At 34.6% G+C, this 14,106-nt stretch overlaps 1 protein-coding gene across 2 annotated transcripts in view; it reads right to left on the bottom strand.

Moving 5' to 3' along the window:
• IleRS-m (Isoleucyl-tRNA synthetase, mitochondrial) overlaps positions 1-14,106 on the bottom strand; it is a 42,398-nt gene that overhangs the window by 16,319 nt on the left and 11,973 nt on the right. For both annotated transcript variants that reach the window (XM_067096687.1, XM_067096688.1), the window contains 6 exons: positions 12,811-13,036; positions 10,566-10,732; positions 6,386-6,491; positions 5,052-5,206; positions 2,644-2,804; positions 382-517 (listed from right to left, as the gene is read on the bottom strand). In XM_067096687.1, coding sequence (XP_066952788.1) covers positions 382-517; positions 2,644-2,804; positions 5,052-5,206; positions 6,386-6,491; positions 10,566-10,732; positions 12,811-13,036 — 951 coding nt within the window. The remainder of the gene's footprint in view (positions 1-381; positions 518-2,643; positions 2,805-5,051; positions 5,207-6,385; positions 6,492-10,565; positions 10,733-12,810; positions 13,037-14,106) is intronic.

The raw sequence follows: 14,106 nt of genomic DNA, 5'->3' as shown, positions 1-14,106 counted from the left end.
TAAAATGAATATTTCACATAACCATAAACCTTCAGTATAATGTTCCTTCAAAAGGACATATATTTCCAACCACAAAGGACATCACTTCACTCTTCTGGCAATGAAAGAGTGTTCCCTTGCTTGAAAAGTAAAAGTGCTCCCTTTATACAATGGAAGGACTACTGCTCCAATTACAAAATTACTCACACTATACTAAAATGAATGTTCTGGTAGATATCAGTGAAATATACAGATAAAAGGAGAATGATGTATAACTAAAAGATGAAAGGGTGCCAAAAATCTTAAATTTTCCATATACAGTAATGTCTTTTGTAAAAACAATGTAAGTGCTAGGGCACTGTATAATTTTCAAAAAATACAGAAATTTAGGATAAAACTTACTTTTCTAGGTAATTTTTTTCCTTCTACCTGGTACTGCTTCACTAAAGTTGGTGGCAAGAGCTCTTCCTCGGACAGTTCCCACCAAATATCTGCACCCTTCTCTTTCATTAAGTTTACTATGTGTTCAATTATTTCCCTGGAATTTTGTTTAGAAAACTGTGATAAAACACAAAGACACTACAAAACACACAAAATATTAATTCTACATTTTCATGGAATACAAATAAAAATGTTTTTCAACCAACACTGCTTATAAGGAGAACGGAAGGAGAGCTTAAAGAGGTGGCAAGGACAAAGAGAGGTGGGAGGAATGGATTTAGTATCTCAACTCAGAATCGGAAAAAGAGTAAATATTCAGGATAGCAAAGAGGCTGAACAAGGCTGAAAAAGAAGTGAAGGAGGCAATGTACACTAATGATGAAAAAGGGAAATTAAAGTTGAAGAGAAAGGGTCTATGGAATGGGCTGCCTGTGAAATAATACTAATAGTATCAAATAAAAGTAGACAAACTGTTTATTTTGGCATACATTAATGAAAACAGTATTCGAAAATCTTCACAATGAGCAAAATAAACAAGAGCTGAAGAACACTGCTATAACAGAGGGACCAACAGAGAATATAATATCTGAGTTTAATAAAACCTTTCAGCAGATGAAAAAAGGGAAAATCCCTGGACCATAAAGAAAAACAAGTGATCTGCTAAAAGCAGCTGCAGTACTGGTCACTCATGAACTGAACATAATACAAGAAAACCTAATGAAGAACGGCACAAGAAAATATAAGCTGGGAAAAAGTATAACAATGTTATACATACTGTACAAAGAAAAGGGGACAATCTACAGTGTGGAAATTACAGAGTATGACTGCTTTAGTATGATATGAAAACACTGATGGAGTTGCATGAAAGGCTCACAAAAATGGTAAAAAACCAACATAAATGTGGCCTTCATATATATGTTAATCATATTATGCCTACACAAGCAGATGCGAGATCATCAGAGTTGGTAAGTGGGAACTATAAATTAGGGGGGAAGACCTAATTGCTGAATGTCTCAGATCCTTTGCAAGGGCTGGTGGATCCAGGCAGGCTCTTGAAAATGGTAATATGTTACAAACAAAGGCTCTCAGAAACTCAAAAGGCTTTAATCAAAGAGCTGATGAGCCCACAAAAGCTTAGAGAGTATTAGTATGTACTTGATTTATTTAAAAGAAAATTAGTTAAAACAAACTAAGTGAGATGTAAGAGCAAGAAAATCTGGATTACAAAATCTTAAAAAATATCAGCAGGAATGAAGATCTAGAGGCCATCATAGAAACAGGACACTTGGATGCAAAAGCAAGTACAGTGTCCTGCATCGGTTCAATTATTCCCTCTTGAATTGTCTTGCAGGATCTCCTCCTCTCACAGGGTAACTATGATTTGTCCGGGGGCACAATCCTATCATATCACACATGTGGGTGCGGGATAGCAGCAATGGCTATGACAGGTGCTGCACAGCAGAAATGGATATGTTTACTGTGAGATTATGAATGTGCAACAGGCTCTCTACACAATGCATTGGCAATTTTGCTGAGGTTCATTTACAGAACACAGCAGAACAAAAGCAAAGGTACATAGCACAATCATATACTCTAAATAAAGTTAACAAACAATGGAATAAAAATGGTATACATTACAAAAAAAAATTAACATACATCATTCACACTAAGTTCAAAATATACTGGGTAGTATCAAATCAGAACAATAATTTACATTTTTATTACAAACTTACTGAAGAATATTGCCAGATGTAACAAAACTCATCCTGACTACAACCCTTGTGATCATAATCCCTCAATAATGCAATTAAAATTCACATATAATCATTTGGCAGTAAAGACAGAAAAAAAAATCGTCACCAAATACCAGTACAGTATAAGCTAATGAATCATGGTGAAAAAAGTTTTGGGAAGAATATTGGCAAACATTTCCAAAAAATACTGTAATTTGAAAAAGAATGTTTTCTACAAATGATATTAAAGGGTTTCTCCTTATGGTGGAAAAATGGGGGATCTTGCCAATCTTTCAATTCCCCCCTTATAAACTGCAACTAACAATTTAATAAAGCTTCTTTAAACCTTTAATACTGTACGATATTAATAAAATATAAATAGACTTGCTATTTGCATTTACACAAACAGGGCTGTTTAACACAATAAATAAGAGACCTATGAGACATGAACTTTATCTGTACTCTGTAAAACCATTACAGATATAATTACCTGCTTGTAACAGGCTCATCAGACGTGGCATCATAGAAGACAGGAATGGGGCATCCCCATATACGCTGCCTTGATATACACCAATAAGGCCTCCTTTTCAGCATTCCTTCCATCCCTGACTGAATGTCTGTTGGGTATATCTGAACTTCCTTTAAAGCTTCCTGTGAGATTTCAAAGGAAAAAGAACAAATATTCATTAAAAATTAAGAACACAAGGATGAATGACCTAACACAACATAAAATCCAGAAGTTTCTTCTTTGGAGCAAAGCACTCATACATTTACAGTAAATTAATTCCCACAAACTGTAATATAATGAAATGATATTTAGACACTCAACAGATACAAGCATCTTACTTTAGCCCAAAACATCAGCAGTTTATCTAATATAGATGAAACAAAGTGAAGTCTTAGACCATGATAAGATTCCCAAAATGCAGAGTTCTTCATCTTACCTTATGATTACATCTCATCAACGATTAAAAGACCTTAGGTCATAACATTTCATGAATGTTAGCAAAGATGGTAGGGTGGGAGGTAACCACATAACGAAGAGAAGTTTGTTTATACAAAACATTTGTTTAAATTTTCATGCATCACACTACAGAAATAATTATTTTGAACATGCTAACTTGTTAAAGGGAAGCGATGTTAGCATTACGTATTTGTACCTTTGCAAGAGGGCAGATTCTTCATCTTTATCAAAACAGTCCATCAATGCAAAGACTGCAAACAGTATGATTTCACGTTCTTAGCCACAAAGTCTGGTGTGAATGAGGGTCCTACAGGCATCTGCTGTCAGTTATATTATATGTTACTTTCCCTTAAAATTCATGCATCCCCTAACCTGCCAATATATGCTTAAGGCTTGAGAAAAATTTATTTGATGTTGCATCTCTGAGTCCATCACTGAGGCAAACAATTCTGCAATTAGTATCTTCTACAGCATCCTCTGAGTGAGGATGATGGGTTCCATGAATTCAGTCTCCATTGTCAAAAAATATTATTTGTACAAACCCCTTCATCAAAAGTTGCCCTGCTTCCATAAACATGGAAGCCTAGTCACAAAAAACACATCCTTCCAGAACACAGATCCCTAGCAAGGGCACCCCACCCTGTGAGAGAAGCTAGCTTCACCCTAACTTTATCGTGTGATAACAGAATCAGTTACCATGTGAGGAGAAGGAAGGAGGTTACTGTTTGTTTCATACAAAACCCATTCATCACATATTTCTTGAATCACACTTTAGATTGGAGGATAGAAGGTAAATGCCTTGATTATCCTTAAATTCAAGGTGGGTATAAGCCTGAAGAGCTTCTAATAAGAAGTTGATCTTTTCTGACAGAGGTATGAGCCACTCTTTTTTAAGTAAAATCTGGTAAAGGTAGAGTGACATGTCCTCTGCCTAAAGAACAGCAACACATTCCAAGGTCATGTTAAATGCCTTGAAGGATGAAAGGGCTTGTACTTGGTGAGCACTAGTTCTTGAGGTAGCTAATTCCACATCAGAAGTCTGAATGTGCCCAAATTATACACCATAAATCCCAAAAGGACACCAAAATTTTTGCAAATATATTTTTTCGCTAACTTTTTCCTCTAACCACTAAGCAAAGAAACTCAAGGAAAACCAAAACCTAAGGCCAAGTAAGGTCAAGATTTGTTCAGTGTAGAATCATCAACGGTTTGTACCTAACTATGGACACTGATAAGTGTATTCTTTGTATAATAAGCTGTTGTATTTATTTTGATAAAAATTCAGTGAGACACTATACTGCGAAAAAGTAAGTGAGTAAAATACAATAGAATTTTCCCATCTGATACATAAAACAAAAAGACTTTGTAACAATGCACAAAAAGTCTTTGAAAAGTTCACAACTTGAAGGGAAACTGATTTTAAATCGCTAAGGGACAAATCCTCCACAATCAACTGCAAATATTGTAACCTTGCTATGAAACATGGGATGTTAATAAATTAATATCAATATAAAACTAAGTTTGGATGAAATAGTTAGTAATTATAAAGATCTGTTTCTTTATAATCTACTTTACATACACTGGTCACAAAGTAAGGCTACCTTGAAAGAAGGCCAGTTTAATCTAATGACAGCAGCGTGCAAAAATAAACTTGGCATGAAACCAGTATTAAGGTGCATATTATAATGTAGTGAATTTATTTTCCTAGATCTTACTATTCTAAACCTAAACTATGGTACAAATTGTGAAATGCACAACAATCTGCTAAATTGGAATAAAAAAAAATTAAAATACTTATGGAAATACAGTGTACAGCCCATCTCCGAACATAAAAGTTGGATCTAAAGCTATATGAAAGTCCTCTGAGAATGGTAACAATGGATATCTAATCAAATGTGTCCCATTCCTTAGAAGAAATTAAGAAGCACTCTTACCAATGCCTTATCTTTAAGTTCATCTGTATCAATAAACCACTGCTTTGAGGCACGAATGATAACAGGCTTCTTCGTACGCCAATCATAGGGATACGAATGAATGAATGTTCCTTGATTCAGAATTATAGAAGGTCCTCCATGACCATCAGGCTTACCTGCGAGTCAAAAGATATAAAAATAAAAGACAGTCTTAAATGGCAAAAATCCTGGAAAAATCAAAATTAAATCTATGCAGATGAGCTTACAAAATGTTATGGGATATTTTACAGCTGAAATTTCAGTTAACTGAAATTCAGATGAAAAATTCTGAACTTTTTGAATGAATAAATTTTTCATAAACACAATGGTATTATCAATACAGATACATTCAGATTACTTAAAAAATAGGCAAAAGCCAATTTCTAAAATGCCATAAATATGATGTTTTTACCATAAAACAAGTTTTTACACAAACCCATCAATCATAATTGACCTTTAACCCACGTGAAAAGACCCAGTCAAGACAAGTTGAGGAGTTGAAAGAAAAAACAAACACAAGTCCTCCTGCCCATCCCCAGCTCACGATCCACTGTCCATTAACTAATGCCTCTCATTCTTTGAGCCTATTATAATTTGAAAGAGTGAAGGGGTAAAGGAGAGGGACGCTAAAGAGTATGACTGATGGGAAGATAAAAAAAACTTTTGTTTTTAAATGAATTCCATTAATCATAATTAGTCTTCATTGCAATTCAGGTGAGAGGATGAAGCAGGAGACCCTTTCAATAAAATAATAAAACCCATATGCAAGAAGTCCAACTCTGTAGATGATGAACAAGTGAGTCATTGGCAACTCCTGAAATCAAGACAGCATCTGTAAGTAATGGATGCAAAAGAAAACTTAACCCCCAGTAGTAAATGTGCTAACTGCTGTGAAAGGCAGATATTTGAAGGAAACCATACACTAAAGGGATGCAGGTGAAGTCATGAAGAGGAAGAGGATGAATGACTAAAATCCCTTGACTTGTAGCCCATGGCCCACCATGACAATCTTACCCAATGAGAAACCTCCAGGGCCAAAAACCTGCTTAAAGAAAAGCACAGAACACTTGGTATAACTAAGCAGGTATGAGAATACTTGAACCTCAAGGAAATTGATCCAAACATTTCTCAGGAAGCCCTCGTGTGACCAGGAAAATGCCAAAGCTGACATGAAAAAGGCTTTTTGTGTCATGTAGCATTGGAGGTGATGATGATGACTAATCACCTGAAATGCCTTTAATAGAATATGTAAAAGATTTTATCTTTTACTGAACAAAAGTACTTACGGTTAAATTAGTTTATATTATGTCACTTACTTAGTAATTCAGTAACTGCTTCATTGGCATCTATTAAAACATTCTTTCCTTCCAATTCTTGCCCAAAGTCAGCTTCATAACATCCTTGTTGATTAATTTTGCATTCCTGTGTAAAAAATAAAAAAAGTAATTTACTGAAATTTATATATATAATAATATAAAGAACACAAGGAAAATGAAAATTCTAGTAAATAATGACAATGAAAAAACAGTAATGTATAAACTGTGTTCTGCATTGCAATATCATTTAAAAATACAAAAGCCAAACTTTTTACTAAAATTGATTTTTAAACATAATAGACAAAAATATTAAAAATTATAATTGCACATAAAACTACACTGCAATGAAAGTCCTATTTCATATGTAGTAGTGATACAGAAATGTCTTTCATATTTGCTCCTGTAAATTGCAGTATCTCTAGGTTAAAATGATTGAAATGATGAAACAGTTCTATTTACTACTGTAAGTATGAAAGTAATAAGGTGCCTTTTCTTCAATTTATAGTGTAGCAGGTTACTGTACCTGCAGTTTACCATTATATCTTTAATTGTTTTGGCAATTTGCTGTTTTCCATTACAAGACTCTACAACAAACATTTGATAAAAAAAAAACCATCTAAAAATACAAGAATTTTCAAAATAAGGGACAAACAGTAAGTAAATGGATGGAAGGTGCATGGTACAATCACATCACAACTGTACAATATGCACTTTAAAGGAAGTATACTACAAATGTATGTTTAAACACCACAATTACAATTTTTTTTTTCTTGTTGCTTTATGTACAATACATACACTGTCAAATATAGTGTCCTTGTTTAGGAGTATTCATGCATTTCTACCTGAACAATGTATATAAATTTTGTACTCTATACAGCTTTATAACATTACTATAGCTAGGAATCTTAAGGTAAAGTAAAATACATATGCTTCTTGTTTTTGTAACTCTTTTACTGACTTGCATAAGACTGACTATGCATTGGTAAGTGTTAAAGTAAACAGCAACGGCTGCTTGTTTAAGGTTTATACCAATGCCATAAGGCCCCATTATAATGTGTTTCAATGAATTTCATAAGGTCATCTCTCAGATATGAATTTTTAGTTCTTTATAAGTTTTGAGAAAATGCTTAAAGTAAAAATGGTTGCTTATTTTGTAATAATTTCAAAACTGTTATGTGTACAAGTCTGATTTTTTCACTGAAATTACTTCTTCATATGAGAAATATACATTGCTAGACAATTTTCCTCAGTGTAAGTTATTACCAAAGTAAAGTGAATTTAATTACTATGTAATCCCCATGAACGACAAATTAGCGTAGAAGTTCATATGACTTACACACTTTTAATTGGAAATGGTGGTTTTCCTTCAGTTACTATGATATCAACATTTTCTTTCTTTCCATTTCTAAGCAATGAAAACATTGATGCGATATCTAGGGTGACCAAAATAAAATTACTAACTTCCAACAAGAAGGGACTAGGTGATCATATGAAGCTTTCTAATTTGCCATTCACTAAAACTTCTCTGAAACATTTTTTGAGCAATAATATTTTAAATGTGTTTATTTGGACATTAAACTGTCCAAAAATGTCAATGATGACTTTAGATCTCTCAAAATTAAGCCAACAGCAAGGGCCATAAAAGCATTAGACAAACTTAGCTCAATAACTCCGAGTTTTTAGTTTTGAGTAATACTTTAGGATGTGTTTATCTGGATATTAAACTGTTGTAAACTGTCAGTAAATAACTTTCAACCAATTAACGAAATCTGGCTATTGGTGCGCTCCTTAACAGAAAAATTATTTCCAATTCACATAATTTGTTTACAATAGTCAAGACATTAAGAAAATGTGCTAGGACTGTATTTTTTCGTTATGGGTTTTATAACTATAGCAGTGAAAATGTATGTTATAAAATCAGTCCATAATGTATGGCAGATTAGCTCACAGGAGCATCTTGTTAATTTTCAGTAACCACTCTGGCATTTTTTATTTTTCATTTACTATACATTTTTGATAGTGTAGCCATTGTTCATCCTCAAAGGAGTTACAGTACTCTCATGGTCCCTAGAGGGCTCCATAAGATAGACCAACCAATTTCAAAGAATTCTCTTCTAGCTGGTCTTGGCCAGTATAATGCATGTTGACACTGATGCAGTATAGGACTCAAGGCAAGAGGGCTCTCTCTCTTATCTACAGCAACTGCCTAGATTCTTCCTCGTCTTACCCTGCAGTTGTGGGGATTGTGCATCACATGTCATCCACTATTGTGGCAACCACGCACTCCACACAAGACTATTTACTCATTATTCTCTAAGTGTGCATGACAGTAAGACATCATTCCTTTTGTCAGAATACAAGCTCCTAGATTATTATTTGGTTGTGATGGAAGTACCAAACTCAGAAGAAAGTTAAGTGCATGAATGACCGCAATAACCCAAATTTTGGCAACAAGGCAAAATGCTTTATATACCAACTTTACATTCATCAACAGGCCAAGGAATGTCATGATTCAAGCATTCTAGTACCAACTGCTCTTGAGTGGAAATGCTACCAGAAGAGCAAATGGAGTAGAGAGGGAAATAGAAAACCATGTTTCTATTGCCTCGAAGACACAGTGGACCGTGAAGCAAGGATTGGACTGACAATAAAAGAGTAGTTGCAGACTAGATGAAATGGAACAAGATAGGTAGACTGATAGAAAATAAAAATATCCCATTTGTACAAACTTATGAAGCATGTATCAAGCCTAAATTACTCTACGAGGTGCAATTGCAGAATGTGAAACTGGCAGCCAGACTGCAATGCAAAGGCTGTATTATGAATATGATGTCCAGAAGCTGAGAAATAGATTGAGGTCTTCAAAGATGAAAATGTCAACCAACCCAGAAATAAGACTGAAAATGTCCACCAGCTCAGAAATAAACTGAGATCTTAAAAGACTGAAATGATTTGGATACATGATGAGAAGGGATATGGAACAGTAATTCAGAAAATATGCAGAAGTTGCAGAGCAAAGGCCAATAGAAATCATGGAAAAAGAGGATAGATGAAGAGCTAGATCAGATGGAAGCTCAAGTAGAAAGTGAATACGACAGAGGAGTTAAATCTTACCACTATAAAAGGAAAAGCAGAAATAAAAGTGTTTACAATGATGATTTATACCAATTAAGAATACAAGCTAAACTACATATGAAAAATGAAAATGTTATTTATAAAACAAGGTACAAGAAGCTAGAATTATTGAACAACTAAAAACAATGCTACTCCATTATTCTTGCTTACAAGTACAATTACTCAATTACATGAAGAGTTCACATGGCATTAATTTCATCAAAGCAAAAATACAACCCAAAGATACGTAAACTCAAGCCAATCAAGTAGAAAAATAAAACATTAACAAAAGCTAAAATTAGCAGAAACTGAAACAATAATTAACTGAAAAGATACAAACTAACCTTCTGCTGGATATTGGTTACCAATCACATTCAGATGAAAAACTTACCAAACTAAATTGCAGGAAGGTAATGTATGCAAACCTAACAAAATACAGAACATGATGCTCATCTTACCATCTTACCAAATCAACATAGTAGGCTGTATTGTTATAAATTTTTAGTAAACTACCATAAACAAATAAGTTATTTATCAGCTATTAGCCAAAGCTAACCCCTCTCCATATTACAAAAAAAATCATTCAGTCACAGGACTGTGTCAACAACAAAGCAAAAAATACAAAGAGAAGTACAACGAAAGCAAAAATAAATGTAATTACAGAACAGAAAAGGGTAATTGCTGCAAATACCCTTAGGAGCAGTAAACACATGTAAAGGTGTACACAGAATGATATCAACTTTTGCTGGATATCCTAAGAATCCACTTGCACATGCTCAGTACAGGCTGACTACCATTCTCTTTTTCTTTAAGTAACTAAAGTGTCTGGAACTATCTGTGGCACACAGAAAGGCTAATTATAAGTAACAGGTCTGTGGTGAAATAATTTACATTTTATTTATAATTTTATTTAAATTGTATTTTCATTTTTTAAAGGAAAAAGTACATTCAGAAGTTTACTTACATTTACCTCTATATATCTGAATTGGTCATGGTAATGATGTGATACCTGCAATATTTTATGATAAAAGTAACACTGTAATGTGAATGTTAATGAAAAACTTACCACTAATATCTTGTGTTGCAGTGCCACAAGAAAGTCTTCATGACCATGGGCAGGAGCAGTATGAACTAACCCAGTGCCCTTGGTTACTGTGACATGCTCGCCAGGAAGGCATCGACACTGCCTTTCAGAGAGGGGATGACGATAAGTAACATCAGCAAGCAGTGAACCTGGAAACATTGGTTATAAATAGTGTTTATGAGACTCCACATTACATAATACAGTATAGTACTAGTCATTCTAATAATCAATTAAATAAAGTGATACTTAAAAAGTATTACATTACACAAGACACAAATTTCTCATTACATATTATAGCTACTGTCAGTCCATTACATTCTCCTCACTGACTAGCAGACAAATAGAGGTTCATCGGTTTAACTTAAACTGCAAGGCTTTAGTATCCCGTCAACTAGAGATACTATACATCATTACATTAAGTGTATATATCTTTGGGAAGTAAAATATCAAAGGGTTTATTACTGCATCCATTCAAGCATATATGAATACATATGCCAGCAGTACTGAATTTACCTATTAAATGCCATCTGATGATAGGTCTTTGTCTTCTGTCATACCTTAAACAAATATTAACTCATCCTACTTCAAAATCACATTATTTTATTTCTCCCTTATGCCACTGCTGACTTTGGAACAATAATGTCAATTGGCACTTCTACTTACTCTTTCCTTTCTTTGTTTCTAACTGTGATGTTTTAACTTATTTTCATTCTCAAGGAAAAGTGTGTACCTGAATGAATTACTTACTGAAGGAATGGCTCTCTTAAACAATACTGCTAAACAGGACCATATGGTTGTTACTGTCCCTCTTTCAAACCAACAGCCATCACAATGTGGCATTCAGCAAGATGCCCAGACAATATTTATGTATAAGCATCTATCCATTCAACCTTCAGTTGGAACTACATTCTTGAGCAGCATCATAACCCTGAGCAGTTAAAGTATGGGGCCATAGTAGCTTATTTTCAACAAGAATAGGAATCCTCTTCTGAATGTCTAACACATCTACAACTGTACACTGTCTTTTTATGGGAGATCTCAGCCTTTGACTAGTCTTCCACAAGAAAGTGGAGCCGCTACCTAGAAAGGGATGCTTGCCAGTTGTATACCTTACACAAGGCTGACCTAGAGGCAGCTGCAACACAAGGTGATATCAGTATATCGTTCAGCCAAAGCTCAGCAACTGGATACAGTTCCTTCATAAACAAGAGTACACATAATGAAAGATTCATAAAACTTGAATCTTCTAATTTTGATGTTTTGTAGCTCAAAGGCTCTGTGAACTATTCTTACTGTAATTCATCTTCTTCAGGATCATCTGACTACATCTTTGCTGTATTCATACACATGGTTGACTTATTCTTCCCACAATGGCAGCCAACTCCTGTAAGACATACCTTTCAAACAAAACCTAAGATTTTCTTTTCTCTTTCAGATTAAGCATTATACTATCATTCTTTGATTTGGATGGACTACCAATACTTTTCATTTGATTTATTTTGGAGCAATATTATCGGTGATTCTGCAACTAAAAGCAGCAAAAATAACATAATATAACTGCATCCATGAAGCAAACACAAGGCCTAATACAGAAAAACTGATGGTTAGCTGTGCTTAGATATGTTGTGATTCACTGTCAAACTGTGCAAGTTTTTTCTCATCTGCATTTAGTGGGCAGCACTACACAAGATTTCCAAATTTCCTGCATATAAGGCAAGTGTACTGGGCTACAAAACTGAATTTGACTACCATATTACAGAACAGGAAAACTACCCAAAAAACCTGAATTTAATAAGAATTTGTACAAAATCAACTACATTTGTAAGATTCCAATTATGAATCACTCAATCTTTACACATACATGTACAGATGTGCTGATCTTTCATCTTGATGTTCAAACTTCAGGGATGTTTGTGATGTGATACGCTGCTAGATTTATGTTGTTCCATATTTTGCACAGTTTGGCAAATATATAAAAATAACTTCATTTGTGAGTACAATATTACATTTCATTCAAATACCTATAAAACAGTACATTCACAAGCTTCCAATCTACCAAGCATGTCTACTTCACATGGCTCTTCAGTATATTCAGTTCAAATACTATATACATTGCTCTTCAAAATTTATGTGTACCTGTGAAGACAAAAGACACCAATATTAAACCCCCCTCCTTCCACCCACGTAATTTAAAAGTTGTGAAACACTATATCACAGTTGTACATACCTTTAATACAGCAAAGCTCAGTCAAATCTGAGGCAAATTGTTGCAGCTCCTTCAATAGTTCTTTTGCCCATATGACATACACAGTCTGTTGATTAACAGTCAATCTAATTAAGGAATATTGCTCATCCACAGAAAAGCATATGGCTTCATTTGCTGGAAGTGTCCAGGGGGTTGTTGTCCATATTGCCAGATAAACATTAGGATTTCCATTCTCATTCAAAATTTCCTGAAAAAAATTAACAAAACTATATACTACAGTATAAGAAAGTTATCCTTACGGGGCTCAAAACTCCTCGTAAAAAATCGCTGCACAATACATTCTAATAAAATTGACCGGCATACCAATTTTTAAACTTTAGACATTTTGACAGCAAGCTAAGGCTAGAAAGAAACCACCTGAGGATTTCTAATACTGAATGTTTGACTATAAAATTCTACACTAGATCCAGAAGTTGGTTTTACAGCTTGTTGACCCAATTTAATGTGGCCCCATAATTTAAGAGCTCAATTCCTCTTACCTTGTGAGGTAGCAACTGATGCTAATCAGGCAGGTAGACATGGAAAAGCACAATTTGCAAAAGGAAACCTGGTCTAAACTGAGGGACTTTGATATCCTAAAGACACTGATCTTTTGTGCGAGGCCAGAACCTAAGCAGGCATGCACCAAAAAGGCAAGGTTAGGTTCTATGAGAGAGAATGATAGGGGGATGAAGATTGTGGGGCAACCTAAGAACTTCAGTACCCGTAAGGTAATACAGCTGAATGCTAAGTAAAATCCTCTAATTCCTCATATGCAAGACAAAATCTGGATGGTGGTGGAGAGAGGAAAAAGTAACTGAAAATCCAGTGATACTTCAGTTTCTGGAGTTAGAAAGAGAAAACAGCTACAGTCATCTTACCTGCTAGTCAATTCTAATGTCTTCCAAGATACCAACCATAGTATTTTCTGCTGGAGTTCAGTTGGAGACACTAGCTTCTGAGTTTTTTTGCTGCTTCTCTAAACTAAAATCTCACAGATCCAAGACATTGTTTCATCAAAAGAGGTTTTGTCTAGCTGCAGAAATGGGGTCTCTGAGAATTGTATGTGACATCCTCAACTAGATGAACCTTCCCTAGGTCATCTTCAAAAAGGGGTCCCTTGGACTTCAAGGGGGATCAAAATAGTGGTTTCTCTTCTGGACAGAAAGGAGCCTTATCTTCATCAAGGGAAGAAAGCCTTATCCTCTTGTCTTTCTTTACAGTTTCCTGGAACTTAAGGCAATGGTGATAAGAAAATGCCATCTTAATATGAAAGAT

The sequence above is a fragment of the Macrobrachium rosenbergii genome, chromosome 53, assembly GCF_040412425.1.
Source record: "Macrobrachium rosenbergii isolate ZJJX-2024 chromosome 53, ASM4041242v1, whole genome shotgun sequence".
Taxonomy (NCBI): domain Eukaryota; kingdom Metazoa; phylum Arthropoda; class Malacostraca; order Decapoda; family Palaemonidae; genus Macrobrachium; species Macrobrachium rosenbergii.
This window is presented reverse-complemented; position numbering and strand designations above follow the sequence as displayed.